The sequence below is a fragment of the Cariama cristata genome, unplaced genomic scaffold (assembly GCF_000690535.1).
Source record: "Cariama cristata isolate BGI_N322 unplaced genomic scaffold, ASM69053v1 scaffold29266, whole genome shotgun sequence".
NCBI lineage: Eukaryota > Metazoa > Chordata > Aves > Cariamiformes > Cariamidae > Cariama > Cariama cristata.
This window is the reverse complement of record NW_009622009.1, coordinates 1-17,684: the sequence shown is the minus strand read 5'-3', so window position 1 is coordinate 17,684 and position 17,684 is coordinate 1. Positions and strand designations below refer to the sequence as shown.

The 17,684-nt window shown below is 41.4% G+C and overlaps 2 protein-coding genes across 2 annotated transcripts; one reads left to right on the top strand and one right to left on the bottom strand.

Moving 5' to 3' along the window:
• The first annotated feature begins 1,879 nt into the window (after positions 1 to 1,879).
• RNF10 (ring finger protein 10) lies at positions 1,880 to 14,431 on the top strand. The gene is made up of 16 exons (XM_009702185.1): positions 1,880 to 2,080; positions 3,073 to 3,272; positions 4,309 to 4,399; positions 5,433 to 5,617; positions 5,691 to 5,827; positions 7,361 to 7,521; positions 8,093 to 8,221; positions 8,378 to 8,636; positions 8,865 to 8,998; positions 10,077 to 10,194; positions 10,539 to 10,640; positions 11,144 to 11,278; positions 12,047 to 12,144; positions 12,373 to 12,433; positions 12,592 to 12,750; positions 13,659 to 14,431. Exons 1-16 carry the CDS (start codon positions 2,006 to 2,008, stop codon positions 13,733 to 13,735), a joined length of 2,121 nt encoding a protein of 706 aa, XP_009700487.1. The 5' UTR covers positions 1,880 to 2,005; the 3' UTR covers positions 13,736 to 14,431.
• A 1,941-nt stretch (positions 14,432 to 16,372) lies between these two features.
• On the bottom strand, positions 16,373 to 17,595 carry POP5 (processing of precursor 5, ribonuclease P/MRP subunit (S. cerevisiae); the record flags this gene model as incomplete). Its single annotated transcript, XM_009702186.1, has 3 exons — positions 16,373 to 16,631; positions 16,811 to 16,894; positions 17,446 to 17,595. Coding segments are annotated over 3 exons (335 nt in total), but the record flags the coding sequence as incomplete, so codon positions are not given.
• Positions 17,596 to 17,684: the final 89 nt, after the last annotated feature.

The following is a 17,684-nucleotide window of genomic DNA, read 5'->3' as shown; positions in this document are numbered from 1 at the left end:
CCCTACACTCTCAAAAAAAGGTCTATCTAAATAATCATTCAGCCAGACCTGGTCACACCCTCAGTACTTGGTGGCTTCTGGTGTGTTTTTTTTCCTGATAATGCTCAACCCGTATCTTTTTAGCCTGACGTGCGTTATAGCACTGCAAGCTATGCAAGCATGTGTTTGAGTTGCGCATCTGTGGTTCCGACAGAGTTGGTTTAATTCTGAATTAAAGGATCAGGCTTTTGAATAGCAAGAGTAAATGACCAGATCTGGTGACGAAGTTTGTCTGCAAAATGGCTCTGTCACATCATGTGAAAGTAATGATAGTGTCCTTTTACTTCTATAGCTGTCGTTGCAGGCAAAGGCTGAAGTCTGCCATGTGCAAGAAACAGCAGACCACCGCAGAACTCGTCAAGCCACTTTTATTAGTTAACTTATTCTTGAGAAGTTGGATCCTCAGTGATGTACAATAACACACAGAGCTTCCAATCCACTGCCCGCCTCTTTTTGGGAGTGCAGGTGGGAGAGGAAACTAAAAATAACGGAAAAGTGAGGCTTTGTGTGAATGATCCCATTCCAGCTGTTTTAAATGCTCAGGTAGATTGGAAGTGGTGCTGGGGAAGGGGAAAACTGGAGGCACTGGTAATGAAAACTCCCCGTATGAGAAACACGATCCTGAATCACAGTGGCGTGTTTGCCTACCATGTAAGATTTGTATTAAGGGGGCGGGAGGACTATGAAGTGGGAAAAGGGAAACTAGTAGGCTTTTATGAAATGGATCTAGATATTGTATGAGGCATTACTGTTTGTGTAATGCTTACTGAGTATCCAGGGTGATTTTGGGGCTGGCTGGTATGGATAGACGTCTCACTGGGCCTGTGGACTTGTGCTTCCAGGCTTATCAACATACCTCTTCTACAAATAAACTTAGGGCAGTTGGTGGAAGTGCTAGGTTATATGACAGGTAAGCAGTCTGTTGTGTCCTTGGGGCAACTCTGGTCTTGTGTAAGACTATTAGAAATACCTTCATAGTATGAACTTTCTGTTCTAGCAGTCTAATGAAGCAGCTGTTTAGGCACAGGAAACCCCTCTCAAGAGCTTGACTGATTTTTCTGCTCTTGTATGCTTTATTCCTGCAGTATTTTGCTTTGTGCTTCACCACTGTGTCCTGCGTTAGGGCCAGTGGTGTGCTCGGCGTGCTTTTGAGCAAACAGTTCTTGTTGCACAGATTGGTGGACTTAGTACTTAGATATTAGGTATGTGCCCTGCAAGGCCAAAGCGTTGGGTTCTTGCTTCGTCATCGGTTAGCATTTGTTGGCCTTGTGAAAGAAAAGGGTATTTCTAAAACAGATTTAGATCTGTTGGGGTCTTTTAAACATAGGGGCAGAACTGAGTGAAAACAGGCAATGGGGTCTTGCGGAGTGTGAGACTTCAAGACAAATGCAGGCAGCAGTATATTTATGTAAGGGGACAACGTATGATAAATTGTGTGTTTTCAGAAAACGGAATGAAAAAATGAACTAGTTGTTGCCAGTTTTTGTAATGAGGCATGAAGATGCGGGATTAACATTTATCACTTAATATACCAGGCAACACACTAACTAACATTTGGTGATGGCAATTCCAAATCTGGATAAAGAAAATTCAGCCATTCTAATAAAAGGTAAAGCACAGCAAATACATCCTTCTTTTATACTCTCTGACCAGTTCTTTGGGCAGCGGTAGGAATGAAACGGTTTGGGTTGCTGGGGGGATTTGATGCCCTTTAACCAGGGCACAAGGCAGTGGCCAAGGTAAGCATGTTTCTGAGGCGAAGCTCGCTGAGGTGTGCAGTACGTGTGGACAACTATGAGGCTGCCAATCTGATTCTTTCTTTTTTTTTTTTCTTTCAGATGGAAAGAATGCGAGTGGATCCAAACAGCGTTATAATCGTAAAAGAGAAACTTCATATTCAAAAAATGAGAACTTTTCCAGTCAGTCCCGTCGTTCCAATTCACAGAAAAGCAAAGCTTTTAACAAGATGCCCCCTCAAAGGGGAGGTAGTGGTGGAAGTGGCAAACTTTTTAGCTCTTGTAATGGTGGAAGACGAGATGAGGTGAGAATTGTAATGCCGTGCCTCCGAGGCCTTCTTTCTTGGGACGAGAGGATCACTCTGGCCTGCCTAGATAGGTCTTCTGTGTTCAGCTCCTGGGCTGGGAAAGGAAAGAGCTATAAGAGGCACTAACATCGTTGAGATGCCAGAGTGTGAGCAGAACAACTTGGCAACAACAGAAGAGGAGTGCTCTCATCTCTGAGAGACTTGCAATAAAAAATATCATCTGAGGAATGGGTAACTAGACAGGCCATGTACATGTCTCATGAAACAGAGGTCCTTCATCAAAATATCTAGTAATATAATTTGTAGCTTTTAAATCTGAGGTAATTGTGTCTAACCACTTCAGTGTACAAACTTGCATGTGATAGTGGTATTGGGAAAGTAATCGTATTAGCTTTGGTGACATCAAGATGCAGTAAAACTAGAGTCAGGCTTTTATGCTGATGTAGTTCTAAATACTGTAGACTATTTGGGGGTTTTCACTGATACTATGATTTTTCAGTTTTTGTGGGTGAGCAACATTGCTCACTTAAATTGCTGAATCTGTCAAAGCTTACCTGCTGTCTCTGTTCAATTCTCATTTTTTTTGCTTCATTATATGAAAACTAACCAAAACAAGTACAACCTGTGCAAATAGTAGTCAGACTTGTATTACTGGCCATCTAAAAGAACATTGTCAGGATTCGAACAACTTTCTTCTGTTATTAATCTTGGCTACTAGGTTTTGCCAGCTTCTACTTGTCCTTATGTCAGTTGTTTTTATGCTCTCCTCCTTTCGATCAGTGTCGGGTAAGACCACTCAGTTCTAACTTTCAGGTTCTCATGCACTTCTAACGCTGCACTACTTGATTTGCAGAACTGGAATGGGAGAAGGTGAGTGAGTGGATGCTGCCTATTCTGTATGTAATCACTGATGGGGCCTGGGTATCAACTTGTACTGATGCTTTTGCAGTAAATTTTAGCACGTTCTAACAAATGCTGTTGTCTCTTAGGTAGCAGAGGTTCAGCGGGCAGAGTTCAGCCCTGCCCAATTCTCTGGTCCCAAGAAGATTAATCTGAACCATTTACTGAACTTCACTTTTGAACCCCGTGGCCAAGCAGGCCATTTTGATGGGAATGGACATGGCAACTGGGGGAAAAGGAACAAGTGGGGACATAAGCCTTTCAACAAGGAGCTCTTCCTACAGGCCAAGTGAGTGGAAGACCAGCAGGGCTCTTAGGCTTCTGCAGAGACACTGAGCTGTAAGGAATGATCAGCCAGGGAATTGTGGTTGACCTTGACTACTTGTATTGACTTTTCCAGGGTGAAGTTACCTCTCTCTAATGTTTTTAGTGATAACGACTATACTTGAAAGGGATAAAAATATATCAAGTTGTCATCTTTACCTATTTATGAGGTATCTGATGGAGTGAGTCCTTCAGGTACAAACCAAGTAGTCTTCTGCTGTAATTTTCTAGCATTGCTTGTGGAACATGACACTCCATTTGGGAAGACCTGTGTGGTTCCCTTATGGAAGATGGTTGTTTTTTAAAAAAAACAGTACGTTGAGGTGGCAGAGGTAGCAGTTGCTGGATGAAAACTAATCTGAATTTCTAAGTCACAGAAGCAATTACTCATATGGATCTTAGTTCTTAAACTGCTGATTATTTCGCATGCCCCTAGGTATGTAGTATAACCCAAGTGATGATCAGTATAGTAATCCAGCAGTAGAATTGATTTTGACTGGAAATAATGATCACTTTCACTGGAATTTGAAGTCTGTTCAGGACTTCCTGTATCTGGTCATATTAAAGATAATAAAAAGTATTTTCAGCATCGATGCTTCTGATTTTTCCCTATTGTTTTGTGGCTTATTGTAGTGAAGTCTATTTGCAGGAAACCTAGTAGTTCTAGTTTTTGTGATCTGTTTTTTCCAGTTGTGGATTCCCTGTTTTTTAATAGATCCCCGGTCGAGCTGGCTGTTTCTTACATGTTTCTGGAAAACCACTTTGCCTGGCTCATTCTGTAGTTAGTATGTGATGTTGTGTCTAACTGAAATTAGACACACCTGTATTCTGGAAATCTGGTTGTGAATTGAACTCTCTTGGTTTTTGTTGGTAGAAGTTACTGACTGCGTCCAGCAGTTTTCTGCTGGACAAAGAAGAAACGCAGAGAATCCTATAGGATAGTTCTCAAAGAATTTTTAGAAACAACTGAGTGGATCATCTGTCTCTTTGCCTTTCCCCAGCTGCCAGTTTGTTGTCTCTGAAGAACAGGACTACACAGTCCACTTTGCTGATCCAGATACCTTGGTCAACTGGGACTTTGTGGAGCAAGTGGTCAGTTGTGATGGGATAGAATTTTTTTTTTTCTCCTTCTTATTAAGAAGCTCAACCTGTCTTTAACTGCCTTTTTATCTCTGTGATGTTACATAAAACTCAGCTGGTTTTGAGTTGAGGCCTCTTCTGTCACTCCCACAATACTGGGAAAGATCTGTCATGGAATATATTATGAAATACTTTTCATGACAGGAAAAGAGAAGTGCTAAAATCTATTAGGAAAATTAGCAGCTTCTTCTTGCTTTCGCAGATGGGAGCTCATCAAAAATAGTATCTGACATTCTGTAGACAGAGTCCTTGTGATTGAGATATTAACAGAAAACTTGGGCATGAGTCCATGGAAGAGAACTAGAGTGTAGAATTTTGAAGAATTATTCTGTGCATAGGTTGCCCATCTTGCCTAGCAACAAAATGGAAAATCTCTTGAGAATTGTGGTCAGAACTTTGGGTTGCCTCAAGTAGAAATGTATTATCTGCCAAGACTGGTCTTGGTGTAGGTGGAAAGGAGGTAGGCTTACTGTTACCTGATGCTACAAGAGAGCTGAAAAATCTAGGTGCTTGCTTGGCAGTTACGTCTCTGCAACATGCAGATGCTAACGAAGTGTCTGACTAAACTAGCATGTTCATGGAAAAATAGGTAAGTTCAGTTTCGCAGTTAAACCGGGCTGCGCACGTCCGCTTGTATAAGTGAGGCAACAGAGCTCATTTGCTGTCTTCTCAGTGTCTGAATTCAGATGGTGAAGATGCTGCTAACTCTTAGAGATGATGAATACATGAGGGGAAACATGGGAAGAGTAATTTTTTCTAATGTCATTAGAGTAGAAATACCAGGTGGGAGGCTTTGAAGGTTATTCCATGTGCAGTCCGAAGGTGTTACTTAGTTCAGCATACTTAATTACTTGGTAAATAAGCAGAGCCTAAAGAGCTGGAAAATTAATATGTTAGAGTAGATCTTACAGGTGGCTTATTTTGTAGCACAGGAACTGATTTTCAAGTCTAAAACTTGTACTGTTTTTCTCATGTGCCATTTCAGCGAATTTGTAGCCATGAAGTGCCCTCTTGCCCAATATGTCTGTACCCACCAACTGCAGCAAAGATCACCCGCTGTGGGCATATCTTTTGTTGGGCATGTATCCTTCACTATCTCTCCTTGAGTGAAAAAACCTGGAGTAAATGTCCTATTTGTTATGGCTCTGTTCACAAGAAGGACCTCAAGAGGTGAGACTTGATACTTATTAAATGATGTATCTTTTTGAAATGTTTTTACCCTACTGACCTCCTTACATTGCAGTGTTGTTGCTATGGAAACACGTCAATATGCAATTGGTGATATCATTACGATGCAACTTATGAGAAGAGAGAAAGGTGTTTTGATAGCACTGCCTAAATCTCAGTGGATGAATGTGGTGCAGCCTGTTTATATCGCAGGTGAGTGTATCTGAGTACCAGTGGTTGGCATCCTGCTCCTAACTGTGACTAGAACTTGTGTAGCGAGGATTTACCACGGCAATGCCATACTGTCATCTTAAAATAAACCAGACTACAAAACATGGATTTTAGCAGCTGAAAACGTTTATGATCACATATTAATAATCTTTCTACCCGCACTTTGTGTGCTGTTTCCCCTCAATTTACTGCACTGCAAACTCCTGCCTTCTCAATCATTGGTATTAGTTTGATGTGTGTTTTGTATCATACAGTCATTGATGTGACTCTTACTGCTTTTGTTGGCTCTTCAGTGTCCTTAACTTTTTTTCCTCCTGGCTCCTCGTTATACAGCTTAGCAAAAATAACTGTCTCTGTCTAAACTATTTCAAGTATGTAATCTTCAACAAGGTTTTCATCATCTTCACTTATCAACTAAAATCTGTGAATGATATGGGAAAAGAATCAAAATTATTGCAAACCTATTCCAAACATCTGTTGCCTGACTTCTTCAGTTTTCTCCACTCAAGTGATGTGACTAACACATCATCTTATCTGTTAGCATCACAAAAATTTTGCGACTAAAGAAATCATTTTACTTAACATTGCTGTTTTGTGGGCTGTCTTGGCTCACTTCATTTTGCAGTCACATTTATGAAAGGCTGCGTGCGTTTAAGCTCTCTGTAAAAAGTCAAGTCTCCTAACGCATGATGGATATCCAGCATGCAGGGTGTGTGCTTACATGTTGCTCAGTATTTGAAAGTAAAGGAATTTAAATCCTTTCATAAAACAAACAAAAGAACAAATATGGGGTTTGACATCGTTCTAAACCCAGGAAAAATTCAGCATTAACTTGGTGTTCTGTAGACAAGGTTGGGCCCTTGGGGAGCAGTGAATATAGGGACTATAGTAGTATGAGATGCTATGGTTGCTGTAAAGCTTATAGTTAAGATAGGCTCTCTAGTAACAAAGATGACTACCTTTTGCTAAACTTGCAGTTCTTTAGCTTGCTATTTCTGCTGTGCTTTTTGTAAAAACATCATAATAATGTTTTGTACTAATTTTTAATACATATGGGCTTAAGAACTAGTTGGAGCCGAAACAGAGATCGTTTTTGCAGAACTTTCCAGTTGCAGTATTTTGAGTATATAGAGAAGAGGAAGAAGCTGCAGACTGCATTGTTTCAGGAAGTTTTGAGCACCCAAGGCTTCTCAAAGGTGATGCTTCCATAGCATAGAAGTTTAGACATGACTTTTTTTGATGTGTAGCAACTGAGTGGTGAAGTGACAGGTTGAAAGTGACAGATAAACTGCTGTTTTGGGGAGATGTGTGTAGCAGAGCAGGTACGTGGCACCAACTTGTGTCATCAGTGATATAATGGTAATACGTGGAGTCTGCATCTAACTCTTGCTAAGTATATTGTCTGCCCTGGGGTGGGTTAACTCACAAAGCAGTAACAAAACTTCAGAAGAAACAGCAGTCCGAACTGGTGCGTGTACACGCAGATATTAATGATTTGGTGCTCCTTCTGTTCAGATGACCAGCACAGTCAGTATTCAAAGCTGCTTCTGGCATCCAGGGAGCAAGTCTTGCAGCTGGTGATTCTGGAGGAGAAAGCAGCGTTACTAAAACAGTATGAGGAAGAAAAACACACCCCAGAGGCTTGCTTTATTGAGGCAGCTATCCAGGAACTGAAGGTGAGAACCTCTTTGGAGGCTTTTAGTAGCTTTATTTTTAAGAGTACGTTGAGTGCTGAGCATCTATGTTCTATTGTGTAAGTGGTTGTGTGTGAGTATCCTGGTCTCCACAATGTACATACTAGCAAGATGGTAATGTTTGCTGCTAGAATAGCATTATAAATCTTGGACGAGACTGTAGCCTTTGGACCCCAGGTATCTGGTGCGATGTTCAAGATAAGAGAGCAGAATGCTTTTTACTGAATGGTATTCCATCCATAAGTGTAAAGGAGTTCTACTGTCAAAGGAAGATGTGTTTCCCTTTCAGGTACAGCAATTTCTGGGATAACTTCTGTGGGGCAGACATGAGCAAACCTGCAGAATATTCCTTTTCAGAGCCTTTAGGCATCCTACAATGAGTGCGTTTTCCAGTAACAAGAAGGAGAGGACCTCTCTTCAAGGATCACTCTGTCACAAATAAATTACAGATCTATGAAAACCTGAAGTATAGGACAAAGTTAAAAATAACTCTGGTGATAGTCTCCTGGCTTAAATAGCAAATTAAAACTTGTTCTCTTTGGATGACCTGTAGGAGCGAGAAACAGCACTCTCTGCTGACCAAGATAAAAACAATGGCGTTGCTGGAATCAGTGCAGCTGTGGAGGAATTGGTCCTAGAAAGCTCCAAGGCTGTGGAGCCTGCAGTTTCCCAAGAGAAAAAGGTGGGTGACAACTCTGGTTCTGCAGATCTTGTTAATACTTAATTCTGCCACTTTACACTGCAGTGTATGGTGAACTGGTGCCAAAGATTTTTGCAGAGATGATAATCTTTTGAAGGAGGTGATGTGGTACTAACTGTATGCTCTCTGCTATGATAGTGTGGTGTGGAATATCTCTCTGCATTTGATGAGGAGCTTGTGGAGCCTTGCTCTGATCTGGCAAGTTCCTTTTCGCCACCTGTGGAAGCAGAAGAGGCAGTGCTGGATGAAGCTGAACTTCCTGAGGTGGACACTGTAGGGGAACCTGATATGAACACTACAGAAGAACCAAATCCAGCTGAAACAAGCTACCAAGAATCTAAAGATACAATTAGCAGTGGACATCTTGGCAACTCTCCTTTTTACTATTTCTATCAAGGTCAGTGCAATGAAATCTTGGAATCGTGGGGGCAGAGATGCCTCATTTTGGATCCTTCTTGAGGGAGATGTTTGTCACTTCGTAGATGCAGCTAACCCCTGTGAAATAAAAGTCCCACAGAAACTCGGAAAGGAGCTTTAATTTTATTACTGGAGGATGTACTGAGGTGGGGAGAAGGGTATTGAAAATTAACAGGCAAATAACAAGTGATGATAACTTATCTTATAGCGGAGGATGGACAGTGTATGTATCTTCACCCTGTGAATGTTCGATGTCTTGTTCGTGAATATGGCAGCTTGGAGAAGAGTCCAGAGAAGATAACTGCATCTGTAGTGGAGATAACTGGCTACTCAATGACAGAGGTAGTTATTTTATATTGTTATTAATTAAGGGCCTTGTTTTAGCAGATTGATCATTGTAGCTGACAATGAGACTTGTTTCTCTTCAGTAATAAGAAATCATAACTATGAATGGGTAAGCATGCTAATCTGTGAAGGGCATCTGTGTAAGGTCCAGTACCTTATGTTGCTTTTGATAAGTAGGCTGCAGTCTAGCTTTTTTTTTTCCTCTAGAAAGTAGGAAGTTCTGGGAGTAAGAGAATTGTAAGCTTAAGATTGGTTTGTTGATAAAGCTGTCTTAAAGAAAACTACTTTCTGATATAAGACAGTAGCTTGAACTAGACAGATTATCATCTTTCTCAGCCTGAAGAAGTGCTCTGCCTCTCTCTTGAGCAAACAGTTGTTTCTGAGCATCAAGGGTACAGATGGGATGTTATAAAAACAAAGAGGATGGAAAGAAACTTCAGTGTTTGAGATAGAGGGAGTGACAGTGCGTAAGGCACTGAAGTTCTGGAAGAGAGGATAGGTCTTGAATTCCTTTACCTCAGATAAAGACAACTGTAAGAATTTGTGTGTGCAGTAACAACTATACCTAATTCTTAATTCATCTTTAAGAAAGGATATGCTCAAGTAAGAATGGATGCAGAGGTAGCAGGGAATTGTCTTCAAATTTTTTGACTCTGTGAGGAAAAATATAAAATTTGGCTTGTTTCAGTGTAGCAAAGTGGTGGTCATTGGTCCAAATAACTTAAATGTAAAAGGCAAATTTGGTCCAGTGCAAAAATAATTGCATTGGAAGACTGGTATTGTAGAATTTTATTCCAGCAATGTGAGTGAGAAGGGAGGAATAACAAGAAAATCAGTAAGCGAGCTGGAGTAACTGCATTGAAATCTGATTGTGATGTAGTTGGTGGAGATCTTGGAGCATTTGGTTCTGACCCAGGGCATCCTTCATGTGTTTGTAGTTTATAAAGTGATTATTGTGTCACTGCTGCTATTTTTTTTTCATTTGATTTGATGAATAGTGGGTGTTTTATCTCCATTCGTCAGTATGGCAGCCTCTAGACCGTGTTGTGATGATATATCTGCTCTTTTTTATCAGGATATAAGACAGCGTCATCGCTACCTCTGTCACTTGCCCCTCACCTGTGAGTTCAGCATTTGTGAACTGGCTCTGAAACCACCCATCATCTCTAAGGAGACTTTAGAGTTGTTTTCAGGTTGGTACTACCTTTCTAGTAGGCTCTGTCTTGTATCCATGAGGGTGAAGGGGAAGTTGTTCTTATCCCTTAATGGCAGAAAAAAGAACATACATAGCAGCTTTACTCCTCTTGCACCAACTGTCTAATGACTACTAGACAGAACAACCCCAGTTCACTGTTTTATAGACAGCAATTATACAAAGAATAAAAAAGCCTGGCTGCTTGGAAGAGCATATGTTGTTTGTAAGCATATTTTGTTACTAACGTGTTATAACCGAATACATTGTTCTCGAAGCTGGAGAAGACATTACCAAAGTATTGGTGTGGGTTTTTTGGTATCCAATGCTGTGCATTGCTCCTAGATGACCTTGAAAAGAGGAAACGTCTACGGCAGAAGAAAGCTCGTGATGAACGACGACGTGAACGCAGAATTGAGATAGAAGAAAACAAGAAACAGGGCAAATGTAAGTCATGATTGAGCATAACTAGTGGATTTCCAGTTGTCTTTAGTTGCTGAGCTGATTCCTTGACCTATAGGATGAACTCTAAGGCATTTAGTTTGTAGTGTGTACTTAGAACAAGATTACGAAGTATTGGAAACAATGTCTGTAGAGTGAAAAATATAAGCTGTTTTAGTCAGGATGTTAAATGATGTTATGCAATTGCTGCATACTTGCACATTATGGGAAAGACAGAGGGCATTCGAGGGCATGGCTATCTCCATGGTGTATATAGCTCTCAGAATTCTTAGTTTCTGTTTTTATAGTAATCATGATACAGAGTGAAAAGTGAAGAAGGAAAAAAAAGTGCCTAGGAACTGCTTCCATCCAGCAGCAGGGCTTGTACTGGCCTCTAAAACAGAGGGTGGAAAGAAAATTGAGTTGGCACCTTGTAGACTCCTGAAACAACTTGCATAGACAGTCCTCCTCCACATTGTGTAGTGCTTTAATTTAAAACCTCTTTCTAGATCCAGAGGTCCATATTGCATTAGAGAATCTGCAGCAGTTCCCTGCTTTTACCTCCTGCCCCAGAGAAACTACCAGCACTGGTCATCAGAACTTCTGTCTCTCTCCTCTTGGCAGAAGCCCTGTGTTTCAGACAGGTGAGCATCTGGAAAAACACATCACATCGAGCTCTTGATCATTCTTTTGGGTTCTACTGCTCACGTCATCACACTGAACTTTCTTAATACTCATCAAAGACTGCTTCTTTCCTAGATTGCTTATGAGATCATACACAAAAGGCTGACACGGCTAAGAAACATTCTGGTCCTTTGCTTTTTACTACCTCTACTTCAGTGACAGTATGAGATCTGCACTGTAGTTACCCCATCTTTTATATCTTTGCTGAGGCAGAAGAAAAGAAAGGAAAAAAATTCCCCCAAAAGGGAAGAAAAGTGTGTACGCCAGGAAAACACTACTGGCGTTTTTCCTTTCTACTCTATCCATCTTCCCCACCATGTTATACTAAAATAAAACATAGTTGATGAGCACTCAGTTAGGTCGTTGTCCAGTGGTGCTTTACCAAATGTTTTATCTTGCAGTTCATAAAAGATATTTGATATGTTTTTCTCAACAACCACCCCCCCAAAAAAAAACCCCCAAACAACAAAACCAAAACACACAACATCCCAAAATAAGCAAACAAAAACCCACAAACAAACAAACAAAAACCCAACCAAACTTAAATCTCCCTTAAATAAAAAGATTGAGGAAATTTGAGAGGTCAGGCTGTGTGACTGGTGGATGGAACTGATGAGATAAAAATGGTTAATTACATAAGATAATAAAACTTTATTTCTGTTTCATCCTGATAATGAGTGCCTTTCCCAAATGCAACTGGCTTTAATTCTCTGCTGCTTTCTCTGTAGAGTCTATTCCAGCTCCACTGTTACCTGCTGACAGCCAGGTCAGCCCATTGCTATGTGGGAGTTTAGAAGAGGAGTCTCCCTTCCCTTCCTTTGCCCAGGTAAGCCATGTAGCGGAGTAAATCTTGTCAGAATTTCTTGTGTCTTAGTTGGGGATTAGTATGAGAACACAATTGCTTCTCCCCCAAAAACAATGCGGGATGAATCTTACGGAGACAACAGAGGGTTTCAGTGCTTGAAGGGGTTCCTAGATTTTCTTGCCACTTAGGGGATATGCAGGATTGTTCTAGTATGTGGGATTTAATCGTATCTTACAACTTTTTTGATAGATGTTGAGAGTTGGAAAGGCAAAACCAGAAACATGGCCCAAACCTGCTCCAAAGACAAGAGGTAAGAAAATTTGGTATTACAACTTCAGGTTCTTTACTATGCGTCTAAATCTAAGAAATCTTGTAACTTCATAAGAAACATCTGGAGTGTGGAGAGGCATTTGCACTGCGAAAATTTTATACGGCCTTCTGCCTCTCAAGGCCCTTTCTTTCTTTCAGATGAGAACACTCTGGCACTCCCTGTGCCAGTGGATAGTGATGGAGAAAGTGACAGCTCTGACCGCATACCTGTGCCCAGCTTCCAGAATTCCTTCAGCCAAGCTATTGAGGCAGCCCTCCTGAAACTGGACAAACCGTCCACAGCTGATCATTTATCAGGTAAAAGGCAGGGTGGGGGAGGGGAAGGCATGAAAAATTTCTGAAGTGAAAAAATTGAATATTTCCCCTTCTTCCTCTGGGAGGAGCGAGAGCAGCAATTTTGGGGACCAAAAATTGGCTGGAGAACAGTTCTGAAAACTGTCAGGTTGTTGTTTCCGAACAGCTTGACTAGGGCTTCTGTAAGCTTAAAGCAGCTCTCTCAGTGGGAGCTGAGAAGATTTCCAGCTAGCAAAGAATCCTGTTAGGACAAAGATGGCAAACATGACTGTCAAAAGCCATGTCTATACTGGAACTTAATTTAAGCTTTATCTCAAGGAAGTTCAGGTTATGCACTTTTAAACTAAAAATACCTGAGCTGCTGAACTACCACTTAAGTTTGACCAAAATGTCAAGGTAACTGCTAGCTGAAATTTCAAATTAGGGAGTCTGAAACAAATTGAGATGAACTTAAACCTCCAAGCCTGGTGCTGGCAGATAAAACTCATTTATAATGCTCAGTTCTGATGTTTAGCTTTGGCTTCTGTTTGAAGACTGCATTGAATGATGGGGAGAGTTGGGTGAGAGGGCCTGGGAGTTTCAGTGAAATTGAGTATCGGCTCCAGTTGTTGTGGTTTTTGGACATGGATGAAAGCGATACTTGTCTGAAAGCCAAACTGCTGCACACTTGCAGTCCTAAGATCTGCTGTTGCAACACCAACTTTATTAGGCGTTTATAGGTGTCGTTTAGGTGTGATGGAGTCTCCCTTAGTTTGCCTGCAGTAATTTTTTTGTTAAACTACCTGATGCTCAGTGAGTTGATAGAAGTGTCACAGACCTGTAAAGGTTATGCTAGGGAAGACCACTTATCATTTCTGTGTGATGTTCCTCTTCCATGAGAAGAATGACAGTATCATTTTAATTCTTCACAGAGGAAAAGGGAGGCAAGAAAAGAAAGAAACAGAAGCAGAAGCTATTGTTCAGCACCTCTGTTGTTCACACAAAGTGATTCTGCTATTCAAGAGAAGTTTCCACTCCTGGTTTTCTTTTCATTTTGCTTTGTTTTGCTGCTATAGTTTAAGTATTTAAATTTGAACAGACTAAACTTGTGTTCCCAGGGCTTCTAGGGGGTTCAGGAGGAAACCATGACAGTATATGTTGAAGTAAGATCTTTTGATTCCAACTGCTTAATCAGTTTATACTGAAACAAAGTTTTGAAAGAAACAACCCAGAGACAAATCAGCCAAGGCTTCTAGTCTGCCAAGTCAGTTCTTTTGGCCTAATAAGCAGTATGAAAGGTTTTACAGCTGTGTGGCACTGCCAGAATACTGCAATATTACCTAAGTGAAGAGGCAGAGCGCCTTTATTTCCCTAGAAGTATTTGTGGGCAGAAGTCATTCTGACTGTGACGGTAGTGCTGTTTCAGTAAAGCTGTCAAACTGCTCTCTTGGGAAACTGGTTTCTGCTGCACTGGAAATGAGCAAAAGAGCTTACTGGCTTTAGAGTGTTAGCTGCTATAGCTGTTCTTTTTTTAAAGAGCAAGAATTCCTCCTGTTCTCCTGGCTTGGAAAGATTTAAAGCTGAGGTGAGTGTAAAGCAGAACTTGGCTACTTGGTTTTGAAGTGACTCTTGATGAATTTGTGTATTTCAAAATGCATACTGGCACTAGTGGTAGAAGGAACCTCCTGGCTTATCTCAGTTGTTCAACTGTTTTAATGTGGGTGAGTGAGGCTGCTAATTTTTTTTTTTTTTTTTTTTGCCAACCATGAGCTACACCTTCTTTGTAACCTGATCATCTAGAATAAACACTCCACCGCAGGGCTCTTGGTAACTACCTGAATGTTTTGACATTGGCTGCTTTTGAATTGGAAGAACAACTGATAGCTGGAGTCTGTAGATAACTTTCATCCCCCAGCAAGAAACTGGGGTCTCTTGTACTGGGATAAGGGCCTGTATCCGCTTGGTTCTGGGATGTAAGTTGATCTGCCCTAAGCACCTCGGGCTGTAAACATGCCTCTTCTGGACCTCTCCCTGCTTTTTCTTTGGGTGGTCACATTCTGCACTGCTTGTGGTTTGATTTGAGCTAATGAGTTAAGTGGTATGGATTTTGTTGAATAAAATGAACTATAGGTGTAATGTACCAGTCAAGGCCAACAGTTGCAATAAATCATACGCACACACACTTACAGTACTGCACAGTTCCTGAGCTATAACTGAACTGTCATATCAACATGGAGCACAAGGACACTTAGTTGCACAGATTTGCTGACAGAATTCATTCCAGGTATGAGTACCACCTAACTTACAGTGCGAGACTGACAGTGTCTTCTGTTACCTTTGGCCTCACTTGCATCAGTGGTCTGCCTGCATTTGCGCAGGCTTAAAAAAGTTGATGTGCTCTCTCCCTCTGACACTGTGACCGATTGGAGCAAGGAGGTGTGTGTTTGAGACTGCTGGAGTCAGGTATTCTAATGCCACTGGTAAAGTCATTGGTTGTGTCCCTATTTAAAAAGTTTATGTCAATGCATTGATGCTTGATTTCAAAGAAATAGGCTCCATGTTATACCAGTGCTTCCTCAAGACACTTAGGCACGTGCGCACGGGAAGCTAGTACCAAAGAGTGTACTTCACAAAACTCTGCATGTGGCTGTAAATCAGAAAGAAGGGGGTGAGGGGGAAGGTAAAGAATACTTCAACTGCTACAGGAGGATAGAGGAAATGCCATGCTAAACATTCTTTGAAAGCAGCTTGACTTCATGCTTGGTCACAATTAACTACTTGATGGAAAGACAGTGCAGCTTGTCAAGAGACTGCAAGGAAACTAAGACAAGATGCCTGAAAGTGGTAGCACATCTTGCTTTACATGCACGTTGGAAAATTATTGGTGAGGGCAGAGAAAGCAACTAAGTAAAGATTCAAGTATGCAGTTAACTGCATTCACAGCACTATTGTTTCCTATTTGTAATAGTCATTTTAAGCCATGGAACAGGAGTAACTACTTAGTGTCTAACCAGTATCTGTTGTGTTCTATTATCTCTACACATTTATAGTCAACTTTTCTTTGCATTGGGAAGAGAGACAGAATAGCTGGAGCTGGTGTAACTCGCCTCCACGCAGGCACTAGAGCAAGGGAAGCAATGTGGGCAAAGAGGATTGTCCCTTCTGCAGGGGCAGTCTCCACAGGACAGCATCTTCAAGTTGTATCTTGTTTTCCTATGGATTCAAGAGATAATACCAGCAATGCTACTTTCCTGTAACTGATTGGTGTAAACTTAATAAATATCTAAGCAGTACTTGTACCTATGAGTTTTATAATGGGTCGGAGGGAGTTGAGCCTTACAGCTCTACCTTGCATTCCCTGTAATCTCTGTTCCTGTGTACACAACTGGTGCTTTTGTGACTCAAAACAATGGATAGCCCTATGGATAACAGGTGCACTTGAAGATAAGGTAAAAAACAGTAAGAAGTTAATACTTTTTCTGTACTGAAGGAGAATAACTACATTCCTTGTCCATGCCAACTGCCTAAAGCTCACGTCTACCTCAGCGTGAAGATTACACCGAGCTGCTACACTCTTAAAGAGTGCAAGTGGTTTTGACTCCTGGAGTGAAACAGGCAAGTAACCTTCTTAAGCAAAACCGTATATTTTTTTAAAAATTTATTTATGAACATTTGGAATAGGGGAATGAAATCTAAATATGAACAGATCCTTTTTCTGTCCCCTGCTTTGTTTAACACTGAAGGTAACTGGTGACATCTTGATTACACAAGTACAGGACAGAGGTGAATGGTAACAAGTAACGTTCAGTCTGTCTCTGTGCCATCATCTTCCTCATCTCCACTTTGAGACTGCTCTTCTGTAAGGGAACAGCTCAACAAGGACTTCTGTATACACCATCTTTCCTCTGCAATAAAGAGAGCAACAGAGGGTCGTTACTTTGGTCTCTTTGCATACACTGGAATATCCTCAACTTCTAAAGAAGGGAACATTTCTCAGTTCAAGAATTCAGAAGTAGCCCAGCATATCCTACAACACCCCCAGGAATCGAGGCCGCATTTTAGGAAAGAGGCTGAAGGAACTCACCTTCATTTGTACAGTTTTGCAACAACATCAGCAGCTGTCTTCTATTATACTGAATTAGAAATTTCTGACATGTTCTTATGGTACCTGTAGGAGTACAAGAACAATATGTAACAACCTACAAAACCAAGTGTTTCAGAGCTGCTAGTATATTTTCTGAAGATCATTGTATCAAGTGACAAATGCCCGAGGCAACAATTTTATTAATGCAAATGCCAAGAAGGGGCTGTAGACTTCATTTCCACAATGGTGGAATAATAATTTCCAACATGTAGTGTCTGTTATGTGCCCGAAGGGGTTAATTTTCAGGACACAGATGATACTATACTTTGAAAATATATTTTCAAAAAGAAAATAATGTCATATAGTATTTGCTGCTCTGGTTTTGTGTTAAATGTAATGAAGACTCAAGCAGAATTAAGGAGGGTTTCAACAAAGAACTGGTGCCTGTTTCTTATGTAGATCTGCTGGAAGCTGCTAAGTTGGCAACACATCAGATGTGTGTATTGCACCCACAGCAGTAAGGTGGGGTTCTTCCATTTTAGCAGGCCTGGAAGGTACGATTTAAGCTCCGCGGCCTGCCCCCAGGCCCCAGAGACTCCGCACCCAGCAGAGGGGCAGCTTAGGCAGCGGCTGACCTCCGACGTGCAAGGTGTTGAGGAAGCAGGGGTACCGCTGGTTCCGGCTCTCCAGCTGCCTCACGAAAGGGAGCGCGGAGCAGAGCAGTCTGTAGGAGTCCTTGCGGCACCGCAGGAGCACGGTCCCGGTGTAGGCGTTCAGGTACTTCACTGCAGGGGCACACACGCACCGGTGAGCCCGGACCCTCGCGCCCCGGCCCTTCCCGGAGAAGCCCCCTCACCCCCTCCACCCGGGGGTA

Excerpts from the sequence above, each read along its gene's own strand:
- RNF10 (XM_009702185.1), top strand. The coding sequence starts at position 2,006 with ATGCCCCCTCAAAGGGGAGGTAGTGGTGGAAGTGGCAAACTTTTTAGC. Across the intron at positions 8,999-10,076 it reads CTGGCTACTCAATGACAGAG|GATATAAGACAGCGTCATCG; the intron begins GTAGTTATTTTA and ends CTTTTTTATCAG. Across the intron at positions 12,145-12,372 it reads CCTTCCCTTCCTTTGCCCAG|ATGTTGAGAGTTGGAAAGGC; the intron begins GTAAGCCATGTA and ends CTTTTTTGATAG.